Here is a 23,033-nt window from a genome sequence, read left to right on the forward strand (position 1 = left end):
AACAATTTGCATGCTCTGACAGCATGGTTTTAACTTTCAGTGTTAAACAATTTGCATGCTGTGTCAGCATGGTTTAACTTTCAGTGTTAAACAACTTGCATGCTCTGTCAGCATGGTTCAACTGTCTTAACTGTTTACCAATTTGCATGCTCTGTCAGCATGGTTTAACTGTCTGCACTGGTTAACAACTTGCATGCTCTGTCAGCGTGGTTTAACTGTCTGCACTGGTTAATAATTTGCATGCTCTGTCAGCATGGTTTAACTGTCTGCACTGGTTAACAATTTGCATGCTCTGTCAGGATGGTTTAACTGTCTGCACTGGTTAACAATTTGCATGCTCTGTCAGCATGGTTTAACTGTCTGCACTGGTTAACAATTTGCATGCTCTGTCAGCATGGTTTAACTGTCTGCACTAGTTAACAATTGGCATGCTCTGTCAGCATGGTTTAACTGTCTGCACTGGTTAACAATTTGCATGCTTTGTCAGAATGGTTTAACTGTCTGCACTAGTTAACAATTGGCATGCCCTGTCAGCATGGTTTAACTGTCTGCACTGGTTAACAATTTGCATGCTTTGTCAGAATGGTTTAACTGTCTGCACTGGTTAACAATTTGCATGCTCTGTCAGAATGGTTTATCTGTCTGCCCCGGTTAATAATTGGCATGCTCTGTCAGCATGGTTTAACTGTCTGCACTGGTTAACAATTTGCATGCTTTGTCAGAATGGTTTAACTGTCTGCACTAGTTAACAATTGGCATGCCCTGTCAGCATGGTTTAACTGTCTGCACTGGTTAACAATTTGCATGCTCTGTCAGCATGGTTTAACTGTCTGAACTGTTTAACAATTTGCATGCTCTGTCAGCATGGTTTAACTGTCTGCACTGGTTAACAATTTGCATGCTCTGTCAGCATGGTTTAACTGTCTGAACTGTTTAACAATTTGCATGCTTCGTCAGAATGGTTTAACTGTCTGCACTGGTTAACAATGTGCATGCTCTGTCAGCATTGTTTAACTGTCAGCACAGTTTAACAATTTGCATGCTCTGTCAGCATGGTTTAACTGTCAGCACAGTTTAACAATTTGCATGCTCTGTCAGCATGGTTTAACTGTCTGCACTGTTTAACAATTTCCATGCTCTGTCAGCATGGTTTAACTGTCTGCACAAGTTAACAATTTGCATGCTCTATCAGTATGGTTTAACTGTCTGCACTAGTTAACAATTTGCATGCTCTGTCAGCATGGTTTAACTGTCTGCACTGGTTAACAATTTGCATGCTCTGTCAGCATGGTTTAACTGTATGCACTAGTTAACAATTGGCATGCTCTGTCAGAATGGTTTAACTGTTTGCACTGGTTAACAATTTGCATGCTCTGACAGCATGGTTTTAACTTTCAGTGTTAAACAATTTGCATGCTGTGTCAGCATGGTTTAACTTTCAGTGTTAAACAACTTGCATGCTCTGTCAGCATGGTTCAACTGTCTTAACTGTTTACCAATTTGCATGCTCTGTCAGCATGGTTTAACTGTCTGCACTGGTTAACAACTTGCATGCTCTGTCAGCGTGGTTTAACTGTCTGCACTGGTTAACAATTTGCATGCTCTGTCAGCATGGTTTAACTGTCTGCACTGGTTAACAATTTGCATGCTCTGTCAGGATGGTTTAACTGTCTGCACTGGTTAACAATTTGCATGCTCTGTCAGCATGGTTTAACTGTCTGCACTGGTTAACAATTTGCATGCTCTGTCAGCATGGTTTAACTGTCTGCACTAGTTAACAATTGGCATGCTCTGTCAGCATGGTTTAACTGTCTGCACTGGTTAACAATTTGCATGCTTTGTCAGAATGGTTTAACTGTCTGCACTAGTTAACAATTGGCATGCCCTGTCAGCATGGTTTAACTGTCTGCACTGGTTAACAATTTGCATGCTTTGTCAGAATGGTTTAACTGTCTGCACTGGTTAACAATTTGCATGCTCTGTCAGAATGGTTTATCTGTCTGCCCCGGTTAATAATTTGCATGCTCTGTCAGCATGGTTTAACTTTCAGTGTTAAACAATTTGCATGCTCTGTCAGCATGGTTTAACTTTCAGTGTTAAACAATTTGCATGCTCTGTCAGCATGGTTCAACTGTCTGCACTGGTTAACAATTTGCATGCTCTGTCAGCATGGTTTAACTGTCTGCACTGGTTAACAATTTGCATGCTCTGTCAGCATGGTTTAACTTTCAGTGTTAAACAATTTGCATGCTCTGTCAGAATGGTTTAACTTTCAGTGTTAAACAATTTTGCATGCTCTGTCAGCATGGTTTAAGTTTCAGTGTTAAACAATTTGCATGCTCTGTCAGCATGGTTCAACTGTCTGAACTGTTTAACGATTTGCATGCTTTGTCAGCATGGTTTAACTGTCTGCACTGGTTAACAATTTAGCATGCTCTGTCAGAATGGTTTAACTGTCTGCCCTGGTTAACAATTGGCATGCTCTGTCAGCATGGTTTAACTTTCAGTGTTAAACAATTTGCATGCTCTGTCAGCATGGTTTAACTTTCAGTGTTAAACAATTTGCATGCTCTGTCAGCATGGTTTAACTTTCAGTGTTAAACAATTTGCATGCTCTGTCAGCATGGTTTAACTTTCAGTGTTAAACAATTTGCATGCTCTGTCAGAATGGTTTAACTTTCAGTGTTAAACAATTTGCATGCTCTGTCAGCATGGTTTAACTTGTGTATGGTGTGACACGGTCTATATAAGCAAAACCTGGAAACCAAATAGTTTCATTTGGTATGTTCTCATAACCACTTCGTGGGATCGTGTTCTTCATGAGTGAAATCATATGACCCACATAGGAACAGACCTAAACGGAACACCATGATTTTTTTTTATTATTTTGTACGAAAACATTATAAGTAACGCGAACAGACATAAACATAATAGCCTCAACAGCTGTGCCTCTGCGGTACGCATGAAAACACCTGCCAACTGACAACGTGATAATTTTGATTAAGACCACTGGTTACAACAATGGTCGAGCTATATCTGTCATATAACAGATGGAAAACACAATATCAGAAACACAATATATCAGTCATGCAGTGAGGATAAAAGAGAAAATTATGACTAAGTCATCCGGCTGAAAATTAAAAATCATAATTAACCATTCGCCAGTATGAATACTATCATTCCGTTTTTGATCAACATGAACAAATTTTCGGTTCTCTGGGAATACAATTATCTGTATTTTATCAGTTGGTTATTTGCCTTGTAAGTTCGCTGCTGTTCCTGTTTTTGAAACTCAACACCGATACAGCTAATGTTGCACTACGAATATATACTCTTCCAAAAATGAAACGCAAAAGTGATTTTAGATGTATATTTTATATATCATATAAATAATCAACAGATGGTTATGACTGTTCACAATTGGCACACATCATTGTCACTGACCAAGGTTCCACATGGCATGCATGACGCAGTAGATTTTCATAGTGAAGGTCATTTGTTCTTAATAACTTGTATGGCCTCAAGATATTGAGTCCAAACCTGACTGGCATCGTCGTCCCATGGAAGCAATCAGATCCCGAATTGTGGCCTGGGGAATGTTCAGCCACTGTGCCTGCAGTGCGTGCCAACTGTCGGTAGTTCTGTGGTTGTTGATGACGGGCTCGCAGTCGTTGATCCAGTGCATCCCATATAAATTTATATTCGATTTTGGTTTAAAACTAGAGACCTCGACGGCCATGGCAGGACCTGGATGTTGTGATACCTGAAAAAAGGCTGTTGTCAGTCTTATCGTGTGAGGTCGGGCGTTGTTTTGTTGGAACATGACGTTCGCTTGTATAATAGGAAGGACGTGTGACCGAAGAATCTCATCCGTGTAACTTTGAGCAGTTAAATCCCCCAGAACTTTCATTAAGTCCGTTCTACCGGTGTAGGAGATGGCCGCCCACATCATCACACTACCACTACGCTTGACTCCATCGCAGTTGTGGCCACAGTCTGTGACCTTGACACCACTGACGTCGCAGTCGACGATGCAAGTCCGTCAAAATGACACCTCGAACTGGTCGTCTGGAGCGAATATCTTCAGCGCATACTATCAACGGTTCCTCATTGTCTGGGCTTATATCCTACGCAATCATATTGCCGTAGTTGTAGAGGTGGTCGAGCTGGTCCTTTCACCTAAGTTACGTAGCCGTATGAGTCTGTCTTGTGAGGGGCGGTCGGGTAGCCTAGTGGTTAAAGCGTTCGCTCGTCACGCCGAAGACCCGGGTTCGATCCCCGACATGTGTGAAGCCCATTTCTGGTGTCCTCCGCCGTGATATTGCTGGAATATTGCTAAAAGCGGCGTAGAACCATACACACTCACTCACTGTCTTGTGATCTAGTAGTGAAATATAGTCAACCGGATCTGGGAAGGTCACGTGTTGTCCCGTGTGTCTGATACGGTCTTCTGAAGGTGCTTGGTGCTACGTGGAAAAACCTGGATACATCACGTGCAAATTGTAAATCACAACCCTTTGTTTGTTTATTTGTTGTTTAATGCCGCACTCAGCAATTTTTCCAGCTAAATGACGGCGGTCTGTAAATAATCGAATCTGGACCAGACAATCCAGTGATGAACATCATGAGTCTCGATCCACGCAATTGGGATACGATGACATGCATCAGCCAAGGCAGCGAACCTGACCACCCGATCCCGTAAGTCGCCTATTATGTCAAGCACAGTTGCCTTTTACGGCCAGCATGGGTTGCTGAAGACCAAAAAAATCGAGATGTCTTTATGACAATGTCTTGAAAGATGCCTTATTTTATTCAATAATATTTTATTTTTTTAACCTGATATGAAGAACAGTTACTGTTAAAAACATGTCACTATCGATTGTTTATCGATTTCAGTTTCTGTATTTCAATATGAGTATGTCACTTCGTAAATATAATAAAATTAATGTTAAATTCTGACTTACAATAACCAAAAAAATTATACGATTTCACCAAAATGGCAATTAATTTAGAAAAGAAAAATAATTACTGCCTTTCTTTTTTCCACGTGTTATATGAACTGTCGGGCAAAAGAAAGTATGCACCCATGTTTGATGGTGGCTGAAAATGAAACAAACGAGAAATGGTAATTAGATGGCGATGTATTTGATACGGGTATCACTGTTGTAATGTTTTCGTCAAATTGAATTTTCAAGTGTAAACTTGCCCGACTGTTTATTAGTTTAAAAGGAAACTATCGTTTGCAGTACTATCATCCAGATTAACAAAATACCGGATTATCGGATCATGGCACAATAGTGAAACCATGTTTATACATGTACACGTGACGTATCTAGCGGGATCGCGAATAAAAGGTTTTCAGTGGACAGTGGACGAATCCTCAAAAGCATCTCGTTTGTGTCACAGATAATGATGACACTGTGTTAGTGAGTTGAGATTTACGCCGTATTTAGTGATATGTATCACAGCGGGGAATCCTAAAAGGACTTTACACATGGAACCTATATTAGAAGACGAACCTGTGCCATCGGCGTGACAAGCAAACGCTTTAACTACACGGCTACCCAACAACCAGTCACCGTTGGAAGACATACTTGTATAGATCCAGCCATCATTGTGTAAAAATTAAAATAGTTTGTCTAATATTGAATGAGTCTTGATATTTCCTTCATTAGTATAAGATATTTGACAACCTTCAGATTGGGCGTATACACATTTTACAAACGCAAAATCAGATGAAATGTGGAGGGTTTTTAGAACTTCCGTTTTGGTCTTTGGAGCTATTTGGTGCCCTATAGCTAGCCTCTCAATATCAGCCAACTATATTTCTGAAGAAAACTAGTAGGGGTATATAGGAGTGAGTGAGCTGGGTTTAACGCCGCTTTTAACAGTATTCCAGTCATATCACGGCGTGTCAGCTTAATGTGGGAGGAAAGCCCGAAGTGTTGCAGGTCTCAGACGTTTACCACATTGGTGAAACCCAAGAGCACGGGTATGGTGCTGACAAGCCTAGTTTCTGGCGTGCCTAAGGGACGCAACTCTGCACAGCGAATCGCGGCGCCTTAGACGACTGGGCCACCCGTGCCCCCGGGTATATAGGAGAGTATGAAGAATATTATAGTTTGAGAAGGGCACGAATGACCAGGAGGTCAATCACGCCGCAATTCGCTGTTCTTGATTTACTCCTTCATACGTACCAGGATCCGATTATTTGGGTTTGAGTCCCATATTATCTCGAATTATCATTCTCAGCGACATATATAGCTTGCCATTAATATTCAGAGTTAATTGGGGGGCACGGGCGGCCCAGTCGTCTAAGGCGCCGCGATTCGCTGTGCAGAGTTGCGTCCCTTAGGCACGCCAGAAACCTATGATTGTGGGTTCGAATCCCGATTCGCCCCGAATATGTTTCTAGGTTTGTCAGCACCATAGCCGTGCTCGTGGGTTTCACCGAAGTGGTAAACGTCCGAGACCTGCATCACTTCGAGCTTCCCTCCCACATTAAGCTGACACGCCGTGATATAACTGGAATACAGTTAAAAAGCGGTGTTCAACCCAACTCACTCACTCACTCTGAACGTGATGTTGAGAAAACATTTTTACATTTCGCAAAGGTTGCTTACAGTTTGAAATGACCTCAGAATCAGTGGACCATGTTGTTGCAGCGTGTGTTTAGGGGAAAAGCTCAGGAAGTTATTTTGCCTTACCTATTGATATGAATTCTGATTATCAGGTTGTTATTTTAAAGGCTTCTGAAATGGTTCCTGAAGCTTACATGCAAAAGTTAGGTCTGCTAAGAAAACGGATGGTTCTACCTTTGTTGAGTTTTCAAAGTAGAAAGAAAAAGTTTGATTTGGTTGGTTCTTTAGTTTGTTGTTTGACGCCGCACTCACCAGACAATCCAGTGATTGATATCATGAGCATCGATCCACGCAATTAGGATTGAATGGTGTTGTACCTCAAAAGAGGTCAATGGTGATTTTGATAGTTTGAGGCAGTTGGTTTTGATGGAGGATTTTAAGCAGTGTGTGTCAACAGACATTCGGTGTTTGTCTCGGGTTTTGTTGCTTCGGGGTCCAAACAAATCACTCCATTGACGATAGCGAAAAGAGGGCCTCGCATCACGACGCGTATCCCCACCTGAAGATACCTTCTTTACGCACGTGTCCTGTCGGTCATTCATATACACAAAAAGCTTGTTGACAGTCACGCATTTCCGGTGGTCTCCATGTGCATGTTATGGCTGGTTGGTTGGTTGGTTTGTTGTTTAACGCCGCACTCAGCAATATTCAAGCTATATGACGGCGGTCTGTAAATAATCGAGTCTGGACCAGACAATCCAGTGATTAATATCATGAGCATCGATCCACGCAATTGGGATACGATGACATGCATCAACCAAGTCAGCGAGCCTGACCACCCGATCCCGTTAGTCGCCTTTTCCGACAAGCATAGTCGCCTTTTACGGCAAGCATGGGTTGCTGAAGACCTATTCTACCCTGGATCTTCACGGGTCTCATGATACAGTCTCATGATATGTCTTATGATTGTGAAAAGGGTTTTGTCGCGGTTGTGATGTTCATTGATCATAATTACAAACAGTGGAATATTCTTTATACAAACAAAAAACATACCGCACATCACTAAGCGTCTTCATAATCACCTGGTGTCGTCTCAGACAACATCATACTTGAGACATGACGCACGGCTGGTAATCAATATCTCTTTAAAATAGATCAATTATCACAATGGAATTATATAAACACCAGTATATTTAGAACCGTCTCCATTCTGTTGAGATCACGTCACCATCCACACACTCCGTGATGTTATATATATGTACTGAAACTATTCTTCTGGTGTTGGCTACGATAGTTTTGACAGGTAAGTAAATACTCTTTTCAAAATATATTAAAACAAACATTTGCATTTGAACATATTGTTCTACCAGTCGTTAAATGAGTAAATCCTGCTGTTTTGGTAGAATATAGTAATTAACCTTAAACTGTAAGTAAATAATCGCATTTTGATTAACAAAATATTGCGTGTCATATACACTGCGTGTTTCCCGTCGTGTTGATCGTATTAGGCAGTTTCACGTCACGTCAAGTCTCGTCACGTCTCAAATCAGTGCATTACTTACTACTCCCCGAAAACGCACTTGTGACACAGATATTCATACATAAGCTCATATATTAATGGTAATGAATAAACTACAATTTTGACAAACAATTGATAAGAGACACAGGTATATAATCATATCAGTCATGAACATCGTTCTTCTTATGTACTTGGGAGCGATCGGGTAGTCTAGTGGTTAAAGCATCCGCTCGTTACTACGAAGAACCGGGTTCGATTCCCGACATGGGTACAATGTGTGAAGCCAATATCTGGTGTCCCCCGCCGTGATATTGCTGGAATATTGCTAAAAGCGGTGTAAAACCATACTCACTCTCATGTACTGGAACCACAGGGGTTTTTAAGGACTGGCTGTATTTTATTCGGTTTATGGCGGTATGAATCGAAAAACTGATGTCCAAACTATGAATCTGCGTAGCAGTCAACCCTTATAGCTAAATGCGACAGTTAAAACATTTGTTATCTACAACAATTTAATCAAAAGACCCGTGCAAATCCGGGGTAGAATAGGTCTTCAGCAACCCATGCTTACCGTAAAAGGCGACTATGCTTGTAGTAAAACGCGACAAACGAGATCGAGTGGTCAGGCTCGCTGACTTGGTTGATGCATGTCTTCGATCCCAATTGCGTGGATCGATGCTCATGATGTCAATCACTGGATTGTCTGGTCCAGACTCGATTATTTACAGACCGCCGTCATATAGCTGGAATATTGCTGAGTGCGGCGTTAAACAACAAACCAAACCAAACCAAATCTTATGTTGAAATGTCGATTAATGATTGTTGATAGACATAATTGTAAGTGTCTGAGAACCAGAGGGACACTCCACCATAATATTGATGGGTTATTGAACAGTTTGAGTGTCTTTATGTATTTCAATGGCTTTAGGTTTTTTTAAGTTTAGGTAGTTTTGCTTGACAACATTATCTTATCGTGTCGATATAATTTTCCAGAAAGTATTTCTTTTGAACTTATAGCAGTTCAAGAATGTCGATACATAGATAGAATCTTCTAAAACCTCGTCGGAAAGACCAAGTTGGTTGGTTGGTTGGTTGGTTGGTTTGTTGTTTAACGCCGCACTCAGCAATATTCCTATTCCAGCTATATGACGGCGGTCTGTAAATAATCGAGTCTGGGCCAGACAATCCAGTGATTGGGACTCCTGTGTGTGAGTAGGGTACACATATCTATTGTGAGTTTTGTATTCACATAATTTCTGTTTTTGTATGATATGATTTCTATTTTCTTATATTGATATGATTTCATTTTAATCCTTGGCTTCTCTGTTTATATACGGTCGAGTAGCTGTCCATCTCTCAGAAATAGAGTTAGTTTGGCATTCGCTATTGCATCTCTTGGCTTTAGGAGATCTATGACAGATAGCGGATCTGACTGAAATTCTTGTTTTAACCTAGCCCAGACTGGGGCATGGTCTTGACATTCTAGTAACACGTGATCAATGGTTTCAGCCTGATTGCAAGATGAATAAACCTTGTCATCGTGCTTTTTGTGACCGAGTCTGAGGCGTGAGATCGCAATTTCAATTTTCCTTTCATTTGAGTATGAGTTTGGCTTTTGTTGGACCTAGGGTTGAATTTTGTATAGCCATCTGCCGATCTTACTTGCGTCCCATTGGGCTTGCCATCTTTCTGCTACAGAGGTTTTGCTTTTGCTTTTTATCTCTAGTTTACTAAAGGGAATAGGCTGTATATCCGCTTTGTCTACAGCTAGCTTCGCCAGTGAGTCTGCTTTTTCATTTCCATGAATATCTATGTGAGAGGGGATCCAACACAGCTCCACCTGTTGCCCTTGGTCCGATAGTTTTGTATATTCGCATAGAATATTGCTGTCTGTGTTTGGCCTGGAGTTTGAGTTTCTGCCACTGATGTCTTGAAGTGCACTTAGCGAGTCTGATAGGACGACTGCCTTTGCTTCCGGGAGGTCCGGTATGAGTTTGAGTGCATGATGAATTGCCTCCAATTCAGCCGTGAATACTGACTGACCATCAGGCAGGCGAACTGAATGTGCTTGGGGTTAGGAACTGTGGATATGGATCCCGTAACCAGCACTGTTGTTGATAGGATTCTTGGATCCATCGTCGTATATATGGGCCCAGCTGTCCCAGGTAGGTTGAAACTTGATATGTAATTTTTCATATTTAAGTCTCAAAGAGTGAATGTTCTTTAAAGCCATAGTTAGCTACATTCCACTTATATCATGGGACCTTGTAAATAATCGAGTCTGAACAAGACTCTCCATTTTATGGCTTAAATAAAAACACACAGTTTGAAATGAAACGATGTGTCATCATTCCTTCGTCGATCTTGTATTAAGAGTCATCCTGTCACAGTTTGTTCAGGTAGTCCAGAATATTAACATTTTATGTATATAGTTGTTCAACCTGAAGATGGGGGCGGTCGGGTAGCCTAGTGGTTAAAGCGTTCGCTCGTCACGCCGAAGACCCGGGTTCGATTCCCGACATGGGTACAATGTGTGAAGCCCATTTCTGGTGTCCCCCGCCGTGATATTGCTGGAATATTGCTAAAAGCGGCGTAAAACCATATTCACTCACTCACTCAACCCGAAGATGATTAGGAACAAGACCTTTGTGCCCAGGGCCCCGTTCCACAAAGTGAAAGTAGCGTCAAAGGTGATCGTCACTCCCATACTTTTACATTAGCTTACGACAGTCGTAGCGCTACGTTCGCTTTGTGGAACGGGCCCTGGTCTGTGTGTGAGGAGGAGGTGGCTCTGACATTTTTGGTTTCAGACATAAATTGAAACATTAATTTGGCCTCGGATTTCACACAAAAAAGGTTTTGTGTCTCTAACAAAAATCCCAACATGAATACCCTGTTTCCAAAAAAATAATAAGAAATGGTTGGCTGCTCACCCTGAAAATCCGAGGTCAGGTGAGGTGAGGTCACGTCACTTCACGTCACGTCACGTCACGTCACGTCACGTCATATTCATATAGAATACTAAACTCGCTCCCGTGTTATACCAATTTTATGAAACGAGTGAATAGTTTTGGTATCTGACGAGCGAAATTCAGGCGTCGTTCCACAAAGTTATCGTAGCGCTAAGGTTATTCTTCCCCGCCCTTAAGGCGGGGAAGTATACGGGAAACGTTAATTTTGTGGCATGTATGTCGACATGTTGGTTTATTTGAAATTTCAAGCCACGCATTTACGGAAACAAAATATACAAATCATGTGCGTGGAATGTTGATGCTATTCTTTTCCAGCAATAAGATATACTTCAAAATCGTCTTTCTGTAGTTAATTGATGCATCTGACCGTTTCTGGCCATTAGCTGACATTATTAAACCATTCATGTGTAATCCGATGTCCTTTTTTCCCCAAGGACTAATTTTCTGATTTTCACGGTGTATACAAAAGAAGAACTGTGCTCCGGAGATCGTAAATTACAGCATAATAAAAATTATGTTCTGAATATGCTTATTCATGAACAACGACGACATCTCAATTTAAATGTGATATGGCTGAATTCCATAGTCTACATACCACACTTTTGATTGTTTGGATGCTCATGTTCACTGGAAATATTTGGAATAGTTATATTTCGTATTTTGAATTAACCCAGTCCCCCGTGTTTCTTTTAATCAGTGCACCGCACATAGCCACATGTGAAACGTTTTGTAGCAAAGTCAAAGCAAAATCGGAGTAGTGTGTCAGCGAATTTGCATCAAGGCCGAGTATTTTTCAACCGTTTAATAGAATTCAATGTACAGCCGTAGCTCTGGTCACTCATATATTTTGTGTCCCACGGCTCAAATCTATTTGCGTCTGTACCGTGTTCCACTGACCTCGATAATCTGTTGGATGAAGGCACAGCTCTCTACAGTCACATAGTTAACACCGAAGGCTATGACGGGTATTTAGGTCATACAATCAGCTCCCAGCAGCCACTGCCTCAAGCGATATTGTCTACATAACAGATCAGGTTTATGGCTCCGTCACAGGTGCTCCAAATACTGAAGCAGGGAAAACAAATTTCATAGAATCATTTCAACAAGCAATATTGATATCCCCGTCACTTTTGGTAACTTTTAATGATGTCTCCATTGCAATTTTTGAGGATTTCGTTTCGTATGCATTATTTGACTCTCATCAGCGGAATGGTTTGGGTCAGATTGATCCGAATGGACAAGCGGTTTTACTTCTGTTTAGTAGTATGGATGAATTGTTATGTTACATCTTAACAGTATATCAGGCGACTATGCTTGTCGTAAGAGGCGACAAACGGGATCGGATAGTCAGGCTTTCGTTGATGCATGGCATCGATCCCAATTGCGTGGATCGATGCTCATGATATTAGGCACTCGATTGTCTGGTCCAGACTCGATTATTTACAGAACGCCGTCATATAGCTGGGATATTGCTGAGTGCGGCGTTAAACGACAAACCAATCAATCATCATCATATGAACTCAAACCAGTCATTGTTACAAGTAAACCACATTCCACAACAGTTACTGACACTGGATAAAAAACAGTACATAGAAAAAACCCAAGTAACTCAACTCATCATGATCACAATTACTATTCTTTGAAAGAAAGAAATAAAAAAAAAGAAACTGACCAAAAAATGTAAAACAAGAGACGAGGAATCTCCGAAATTGATTAGTCAGGGTATTGAAATGTTCTCCATCTACGTGATAATATTTTGAGTATGTGCATCTGTGGTTGTGACAAAAAGACCTTATCTAGTATGACTTTTTTTGCCATATGGAGCCCTTAGTATTTTCATTTACATTATTATAACCAAATGCCAAGTGTAAAAAGAATGTGATCTATTATTTGAGTATGTGCATCTGCCAATGTTATTGGCAGTTTTGATACTATTTCCACATGTTTACATTTGTGCCAGAAATTGCTTCCATTTCCTTCGATCTACTTTTTAAATAAAGACCCAGGTAAGAATAGGTCTTCAGCAACCTATGCTTGCCGTAAGAGGCGACGAACAGGATTGGGTAGTCAGGCTCGCCGATTTGGTCGATGCATAACATCATATTCCAATTGCGTAGTTCGATGCTCTTGGTGTCAATCACTGGATGATCTGGTCCAGACTGGATTATTTACAGACCGCCGTCATATGGCTGGAATACTGCTGAGTGCGGCGTTAAACAAGAAACTATTTTTAAATAGACCTACCCTATGCACATGTATCAACTGTATTGCCCAATACTCAAAATAAATAATATTTTTTTCCACAACAGCGTTGTGTTATTTGTGGTAAATATAATTATGCTCCATCATGCCTTTCAGTAACATCATAATTATGCGTTTGTGAGGCATCACATATGGCGGGGAACTTTGATGCTCTGCATCAATGTTTTCTTGTCGTAACTCACATACTTTAACATAGACTTACGACTATCGTTGCGCTACAGTGCGATCGCCTTGTTGAACGGAGCCCTGCACCACAAAGTTTACACTCACGTCACAATACCTTATGACGTAATTTGTGGAATTTTGTTGCAAGATCGACCGCCAAAACAATGCCATGTGACGTCATCCTAGCAACAAGGTTGCCGGGGGACATCGAGTGTGCATAAGCTCCTCTCAGTGATCTATCATCTCCATACGTAATGTCGTTGAATAAGCCAAGTGATGTTGAGAGCTTTCAATCTTTGTTCGTGAAACTTGTTCCCGCAGTACAAAAATACGCGTATCGGTATGTTTATTGAACCAGCGATCTCTTAACGGGCAAGTAAGAAACTCAGCCATACCACAGGTGAAATGATTTCAAACTGCATCAGGTCTTTATCGAACAGGACAAGTATTTGAAATAGTAAGTGGTCGATTTTGATTGATCTCTGTCGAGCAATTGTTCGATTGACGGGGTGCGGAAACTGTATGTGAACAGAAGCCTTTCAAGATTGTTTTTCTTGTGGTTTACGTTAGTGCATTATGTGTTTTACCTACAAATGGCACGTTTTCTTCTTTTTAACCGCTACACCAAAGAGATAAAAAACAATTTTGTCAAAAACATCGATCATGCTGAGAGCGGAGAAAACATGTGAATCGGACCCTTGAAGATCCGGGGTAGAATAGGTCTTCAGCAACCCATGCTTGCCGTAAAAGGCGACTATGCTTGTCGTAAAAGGCGACTAACTAACTGACACCAGAAATGGGTTTCACACATTGTACCCATGTCGGGAATCGAACCCGGGTCTTCGGCGTGACGAGCGAACGCTTTAACCACTAGGCTACCCGACATATAGATGAACTATTGCTATTGCTGAGTGCAGCGTTAAACAACAACCAACCAACCAACCAACTAACCAGTCTAATATCGTCACTTCGCACAACTCAACACTTCATCGAAGGTAGCAATCCATTCAATCAATCAATCAATCAATCTTTATTCATGGTACTTATGAGGCCAAAGGCCTATAGTACAATGTGTGGGGCGTGTTACAAATTCATACATTTTCTTAGTTTCATGGCATGATAAATGAACATTGATAGATTTCTAATAGTTTCTGTACAATCACAAGTCATTAATTTACAAAATTTGTTACCGTTTGGTATGCGGTAGAAATAGTTATTTAGATATTTTGCTCTTAAATCTTCATACACTGGACATACATATAAAAAGTGATATTCATCTTCAGTACAATCAGTTTTACAAATCCTACAAAGTCTGTGTTCTCTTGCAATACCTTCATATCTGCCTGTTTCAATAAATAGATCATGTGAGCCACAACGGAATCGAGAAAGAGCTGTTCTAAACTTATGTAAATTTACACTTAATAGATAAGGTTCTAGTATAATAGTAGTCTTAAATGTAGTGTAGTAGTTTGCTTTTCTATTCGTGCCCTTTTGTGTCATTCCGGGTTAAAAGCGGGACGAGTGGTGACGGATCTGTTGCAGTTGTGGGATCGTCTAGTGATCTCAGATAACGAGATACTGTTTATCAATGATAACGTCAATCAAACCGTTGATATTCCGGGATAGAACTGCCATGTTTATCGTTGGTGGCGAAACAATGGAATCTCTGAATTAACGAGATGTTGCTTTTAATTTCAATCAGCGGCTTTTCTCCTCAAGGCGCATTTTTTATATTTTACCTTGAAATATTGCTTCGTTGAACATAAAACAAAAACAAATCTAGTTATCTATGTTTCGATGTCTGTTTCAGTATGGACGGAGTGTGTCGACCAACACGAACTCTGCACTTCTTGGGAGAGTCTCGGGGAATGCGCACTGAACCCTGCTTACATGATGTGCCACTGTCCTCAGTCGTGCAACACGAACTCCATGTGTGCAGGTTGTACCTTCATAATTACCGGACCCGTGAAGGTCCGGGGTAGAATAGGTCTTCAGCAACCCATGCTTGCCGTAAAAGGCGACTATGCGTGTCGTAAGAGGCGACTAACGGGATCGGATGGTCAGGCTCGCTGACTTGGTTGAAGCATGTCATCGATCCCAAATGCGTGGATCGATGCTCATGATATCAATCACTGGATTGTCTGGTCCAGACTGGATTATTTCCTGACCGCCGTCATATAGCTGGAGTATTGCTGAGTGCGGCGTAAAACAACAAACCAACCAACCAAAATCATAATTACCGTTAAAGGTCGTCAGCGAGCATTCATTCTAAGGGACCGACCCCGGCTGTCTTAGTGGGTAGCCGACACGCACGCATGCAAGCACACGCACACGCACACGCACACGAACACACACACAGACAGACATACTTGCATCCTGTGCTGATTGTGTTTCTACGTCCTGCACCTTTTGGTATCAGTCGATGACGAATACCAATGCCCCTGCTGGATCATCTGTTATACTAAACATGCATATAGTGTATCACATACCATTAAACAATCTGACAAACAAAATGCAACCGAAACAGTGACTGTAAGCACCCAGAACCAAGAAGTGACGAGAAAAGTGTACATTGGATTTCTTTGTACTGTTACAATGTTTGCGTGAGCAATGACAGCTTCATAATAGTATATAGTATATTCTCATAATAGTATGTTCATAGGCGAACATGTACTTTTGAGATAACACAAAATGCTGACATCGTCCTTTAATCATTCCAGGAATAAAAGGTCATCTAATTTCATCATGTTTATCAGCAGTTAATAATTCTCAACAAAGCTCGCGTTGTCTACATTGAATGAAGTACCCTGTTTGTTGGTTAAACTCCATGAACATTTGAGTGAGTGAGTGAGTTGGGTTTAACGCCGCTTTTAACAGTATTCCAGTTATATCACGGCGTGTCAGCTTAAAGTGGGAGGAAAGCCCGAAGTGATGCAGGTCTCAGACGTTTACCACTTCGGTGAAACCCACGAGCACGGGTATGGCGCTGACAAACCTAGGAACATAATTTGGGCGAACCGGGATTCGAACCCACAATCATAGGTTTCTGGCGTGTCCAAGGGACGCAACTCTGCACAGCGAATCGCGGCGCCCTAGTCGACTGGGCCACCCCTGCCCCCCCCATGAACATTTGAACGCTTTGCGTTTTACAGATGAAACATGTGTTTCTTCTTTCCTAAAGTTCAATATCTTACTCGGGATTTTACTTCGCTTTTAGTAATATTCCAGCAATATCGCGACTGGGCACAACAGAAAAGGGCACACTGAATATGGATTCGAAACTTTAATACTGCAGTCTTTGATAGATATTTAGAGTGAGTGAGTTGGGTTTAACGCCGCTTTTAACAGTATTCCAGTTATATCGCGGCGTGTCAGCTTAATGTGGGAGGAAAGCCCGAGTTGATGCAAGTCTTAGACGTTTACCACTTCGGTGAAACCCACGAGCACGGGTATGGTGCTGACAAACCTAGAAACATAATTTGGGCGAACCGGGATTCGAACCCACAATCATAGGTTTCTGGCGTGTCCAAGGGACGCAACTCTGCACAGCGAATCGCGGCGCCTAAGTCGACTGGGCCACCCGTGCCCCCCATGAACATTTGAACGCTTTGCGTTTTCACAGATGAAACATGTGTTTCTTCTTTCCTAAAGTTCAATATCTTACTCGGGATTTTACTTCGCTTTTAGTAATATTCCAGCAATATCGCGACTGGGCACAACAGAAAAGGGCACACTGAATATGGATTCGAAACTTTAATACTGCAGTCTGTGATTGGCATTTAGAGTTAGTGAGTGAGTGAGTTGGGTTTAACGCCGCTTTTAACAGTATTCCAGTTATATCGCGGCGTGTCAGCTTAATGTGGAAGGAAAGCCCGAAGTGATGCAGGTCTTAGACGTTTACCACTTCGGTGAAACCCACGAGCACGGGTATGGTGCTGACAAACCTAGAAACATAATTTGGGCGAACCGGGATTTGAACCCACAATCATAGGTTTCTGGCGTGCCCAAGGGACACAACTCTGCACAGCGAATCGCGGCGCCTTAGACGACTGGGCCACCCGTGCCCCCGATAGGCATTTAGAAGTTGGGAGAACATGAATACATGACACTTTTTAATGGATTGCAACTTCTTTTTATTGTTGTGTCAGAATAGCCAGATCCTTGTCAGCACTACATCTTCAGTGTACTTAATTAATCCTCTCCTGTTAATATTATTGGCTTCGTTATTATAATCTTATCTTAATCCTATCCCATCGGCTTCGTCATTATAATGTTATCTTTGTAGATTAATAAAATTCCATAGGCTTCATCATTATTATGTTATCTGTGTACATTAATGCTATGTCATTGGCTTTGTCACTTTGTTGTTATCTTTGTACATTCATCCCACCTTGTGTTGTGCAAATATCATGATTATATACATTATATATTATACTATATTATATATGTATACTATAGTACTCAAAACACAATAACCTACCAAATCAAAATCACATAAACACACAAACATCCACCATACCCAGCTCTCTTAGTTCTCGTCCCCAACCCCATCGGCATCTATTCCAAATCTGAAAATTACCAAATTCTATATAAGCAACCCCCCTCTTGGGTTGCACAGACCACTTTCGCCCCTTTCGGAAACACATTAAATGGCCTGGCCGGGCCCGTGTGCGAAATACGCATCAGTCGGAAAGCGCACGTTAAATCTCCAAATTAAGTAAGTAAGTAAGTACTCAATGCACTATCTAAGCATTCACTTGATGAAAGAGCAAGAGGTAGCTCTGAAACGTCAGTTAGTCGCCTCTTACGACAAGCATACATGCAGGTTGAAAACGACCAATTAAAACCCGAAATTTCCACGGGCCTTGAAAATACTTACGTGACAGATACTACGTATACTAGGTCTTTAGCAAATAATATTTCGATTATTGTTTACAGGAATTAATGCCACAGACCAAACCTGCCAGTGTGCACTCTACGCAGCCAATGGACAGTGTCCTTTCATGGCGTCCATTTGTCCCTACACCTGTGACCGTCATGAAGGTAATGTGAGTGTTGAAGAATGTTAAGTCAGGGTAAATAAATTTGCTTCATAATTTATTAATGGGATAAGAGTGAAGCAAAATGTCTTTGACGCATCTTTACAAGCTTATAATATGTAACAATTTTGAAGAAGTGTGCTTCTTGTTTATCGCTGAACTCAGCAATATTCACACTCTTGAATGGTGCTTTGAACATTATGAAGCAATCACAAGCATCCACCACGCAATAATGACACGATGACATGCAAATCAACCTTGTGACGGGGTCTGAACATCCGATCCATTTAGTTGCCTCATACTCGTTCTTACCCGAAATGCCTACGGAGTTTTAGGAGAAGTAGTATGTACCACTGTCTCCTTGAGAAGCACTCTAAAAAACTTAAGTGTTTACTTGTTAATATATCAGTACATTAAACTGAAAATACCAAACAGAAAGATTCTTTCGGTGACAGACCATTGTTAACATCGTACTTAAAGTGGGTTTTAAATCCTTAACTTACATATTGTATATGTATTGCTAAAAGCGGCGTAAAACCATACTAACTCACTCGTCTCTCTGTCCGACCGTTTACTTTCTACTCATTCTCCACACGCGCTGAGAAACGTGCCTGATACTCAATTGTGAGAATATCCTACACCAGTTTGCATTCAAAGGTAGTTTTAAAAAGGAAAAGAAAACCTTAGAAACAACATCTCTACACGACATAACATTTAACATTTTCGTCGAGTCTGTGTCACTTCATTGGTTTGGTTTGTTTGTTTTTTTTATTTGTTGTTTAACGCCGCACTCAGCAATATTCCAGCTATGGCGGCGGTCTGTAAATAATCGAGTCTGGACCAGACAATCCAGTGATTAATATCATGAGCATCGATCCACGCAATTGAGTGAGTGAGTGAGTATGGTTTTACGCCGCTTTTAGCAATATTCCAGCAATATCACGGCGGGGGACACCAGAAATTGGCTTCACACATTGTCCCCATGTCGGGAATCGAACCCGGGTCTTCGGCGTGACGAGCGAACGCTTTAACCACTAGGCTACCCGACCGCCCCCCACGCAATTGAGATCAATGACATGTATCAACCATGTTAGCGAGCCTGACCACCCGATCCCGTTAGTCTCCTTTTACGGCAAGCATGGGTTGCTGAAGACCTATTCTACCCCGGATCTTCACGGGGCTCACTTCATTGGCTGGGGCTCAGATCAAAGTATGGCATTTAGATAAAGAATTTTTAGGAATATCACAGATAGAGCTGAAATTTGTTTGAAATTGTACAAGTACATGACAATGATTATAACTCTGTATCTAAGCAATGAGTTCAAGAAATATTGCTACAAGAAAATTTCATGTCATATTGTTCAAATACTATACTTGGTAATGTAATAAACCAACCGGTTTCACAAGAAACTATTTGTATCATTCCAGCCATTACGTGTGACCCGCCAACTAGTTATCCGCATGCCGTAGCAACAGGAAATCGAAGATACCTCGATCGAGTTGTGTACTTATGTCGCTATGGTTACCGTAACGATGGAAACATAGGACTGCGAGTTTGCCAGGAGACAGGAACCTGGAAGACGATTAATGACGAGAATGGACTTCCGCCTGTCTGTGTACCTGGTAGGTCCAAGCTACAACTTGTGTTTGTGTCGGGGGGGTTATGATTTGGTTGGTTTGTTGTTTAACGCCGCACTCGGCAATATTCCAGCTATATGACGGCGGTCTGTACATAATCGAGTCTGGTCCAGTGATTGATATCATGAGCATCGATCCACGCAATTGGGATCGATGACATGCATCAACCAAGTCAGCTAACCTGACCACCCGATCCCGTTAGTCGCCTTTTACGACAAGCATAGTCGCCTTTTACGGCAAGCATGGATTGCTGAAGACCTATTCTACCCCGGAATCGAAACATAAATACAATATAATGACTCTGTAGAGATTTGTTATGAAAATGGAAAATCTTTTATCGCTTATATCATATAAAAATATATGCACAGTGATAACTTTTCTTCTTTGTTGGGGGCGGTCGGGTAGCCTAGTGGTTAAAGCGTTCGCTCGTCACGCCGAAGACCCGGGTTCGATTCCCGACATGGGTACAATGTGTGAAGCCCATACTCACTCACTCACTCTTCTTTGTTGTTTATATTCTCAGATGAAAAGCCTGAACTCCCTTGTCAGGAGCCGATGTTGGCCTTTTCCCGACTACAGGAGCCGGTGATTTCTAGTGTGACTATTTTGGAGTCCACAGTGAACAACAACGTTGCAGAATGTGCGGACCGATGCCTACGGAAACACGGATGCACCCATTTTACTTACAACATGACGTTGTGCAACCTTTATTATGACGTCGTCATTAACGTATATAATACTCCATCAGGTGATATGTGGGAGAAAAAAATCACTATTCAATCATTGTATCCCTCTCTAGTTTAAATTGACTGCATTGATTTTTCCATCACGAGGGATAAATATTTCAAAGTTTCATCGCTCAAGGATCTTTTTTATCAGGTAAATTCTCATTTAATTCTTGCTCTTTTAAAAGAAATTGACTTAATTGATTTTATAATTGGTTGAATAAATCAATAACTGAGATTGTTAGTGGCTATATCCTCGATGGGGGTTAAAGTAGTGTAAAATTATTGTCCCCCTTAGAGGATATGTAAGACCACGTCTTTCAAAGTATATTCATTTCAGCCACGTTTTTAATCGCAGTATATATGTTCTTTTAAACTGTGGCTAAATTTGTCAATAATCGCCAACAGCTGAGGGGATGATGTAAATCCGGCTGGGGTCCATGTAGGTAGCAAAAGTACTGTACGTCCCCAGGGACCATAGCATGGTGACCTACCTTCAGATGCTGGTGATCTATAGCCCTTTTTTAAATTATAATGTTTCATGACTATTTAGGGATATCTTTTTATTGTTGTATGCTAGTTTTAAAACATTAAATCTGTGATATTCTAGTACTTTTACTGTCCATCGCTGATAGGTTCTGATGTGGTTTAAATATATGTATAAATACTGTATAACTTCTCGTCACGATATGGCTGAAATATTGCCGATGTGACGTTAAGCATAAACTCACTCACTCACTCTTGTTTAAATGATCAAGTGACTTTAAAAGATGAGGAAACAGGTCACACAAATTAAAACCAGTGGGTCCATGTTTTGTGAAACATTTACAAAAACAAAATGTTTGTTGCCATACCTCTCATCAGTCCCTCGCTCCTACTTCATAGAATGGACCCCCTTAGGCGTTAGGCCAAAACAGGCAGAATAATAATGTGCCATACAATATAGTACGAGACATCTTCCATCAGTTCCTTGCTCAAAGCAAAGAATGGCCTTATCTGAGTGAGTGAGTGAGTGAGTTAGTTTGGTTTTACGCCGCTTTTAGCAATATTCCAGCAATATCACGGCGGGGGACACCAGAAATGGGCTTCACACATTGTACCCATGTCGGGAATCGAACCCGGGTCTTCGGCGTGACGAGCGAACGCTTTAACCACTAGGTTACCCGACCGCCCCTGGCCTTTTCTGGAGGCATAATCAAGCATAATAATAATGTGCATTAGCATCTAGAACATCTACGCATGTCCCAAACAAAACTTCCAGTTCTTGGGGTCATGCCCATTAATAACTTGACCTACTGCTTGACCGGCATCACTAATTATTTCTTTATTTCATGTAAAAATACTTATTATAACCTTTTAACTCCTTGTACGATATTATTTTGAGTGTATATTTAATTGCAATATCTGTATGTTGTCTGTTAAAAATACAGTTTTCGTTGTATAAGTATTAGAAATATGGATCAATTAATCCAACAAGTAGAGATTGCTGCAGAGCATCAATTGTTCCCCGCAATACAATGCTATGTTCAGAGGAAGGAAGTGTAAGCTATGGAAGGAGAGAATTGGTGTAAAGTACAAATTGGTTGTTATTAATGTAGTTATCTTTGGAAAGCACTGTCATAGCGACTGATTTATGACTACCATTGTCTGAAGTACATTTGACTCGAAAGGCAAATTACCCTGTAGCCATGTCTCCATAACTTAATTGTCATTACGTTTTAGGCGCTTATCCCCGTTGTTAATCCTCACCAACATTTCATTGTATATTGACTGACAGCCAAACTGGGCTACTTTATCACTTCCCGTTAATAACTGTTATTTATAGTATGACATTTACTGCCTTAATTGTTCATCCCCTAAGCTGTGTCACCCCCAGAAGTCCCATGTCCAGAGCAACGTCATTGAATTTCCATTGTTGTTCATTACTATATATGTGCTACCATTACACAGTTACTAGGGTGTTAGTCAGGCTTGGTATTCCGAGTGCTGGCATAGGGACGACCTCGAGCAGGATGTGCCGCTCGTAGGAAACGCCCTGAGGTGAGCTGGAGCTCCGCTCACCTCTTGTACGCCAGAGCTGGAAGGTCCGCTCATCGCTGTGTTTGTGTTGTCAGAGCAGGTATTCCGCTCAT

General features: G+C 41.2%; 1 protein-coding gene across 1 annotated transcript; it reads left to right on the forward strand.

Annotated features, from left to right (window-relative positions):
• Positions 1 to 7,804: 7,804 nt before the first annotated feature.
• On the forward strand, positions 7,805 to 22,468 carry LOC124135123. The gene is made up of 5 exons (XM_046500319.2): positions 7,805 to 7,884; positions 15,310 to 15,438; positions 18,438 to 18,542; positions 19,967 to 20,161; positions 20,700 to 22,468. The coding sequence occupies exons 1-5, from the start codon at positions 7,827 to 7,829 to the stop codon at positions 20,978 to 20,980; spliced, it is 768 nt and encodes a 255-aa protein (XP_046356275.2). The 5' UTR covers positions 7,805 to 7,826; the 3' UTR covers positions 20,981 to 22,468.
• The last annotated feature ends 565 nt before the right edge of the window (positions 22,469 to 23,033 follow it).

This window comes from Haliotis rufescens, unplaced genomic scaffold (assembly GCF_023055435.1).
Source record: "Haliotis rufescens isolate VD_foot unplaced genomic scaffold, xgHalRufe1.0.p SCAF_10, whole genome shotgun sequence".
Lineage (NCBI taxonomy): Eukaryota > Metazoa > Mollusca > Gastropoda > Lepetellida > Haliotidae > Haliotis > Haliotis rufescens.

What these genes read in the sequence shown, in the direction of transcription:
- LOC124135123 (XM_046500319.2), top strand. Translation starts at nt 7,827, where the DNA reads ATGTTATATATATGTACTGAAACTATTCTTCTGGTGTTGGCTACGATA. An exon ending in GGCTACGATAGTTTTGACAG is followed by an intron (nt 7,885 to 15,309) that starts GTAAGTAAATAC and finishes TGTCTGTTTCAG; the next exon opens with TATGGACGGAGTGTGTCGAC. An exon ending in TCCGCCTGTCTGTGTACCTG is followed by an intron (nt 20,162 to 20,699) that starts GTAGGTCCAAGC and finishes TTATATTCTCAG; the next exon opens with ATGAAAAGCCTGAACTCCCT.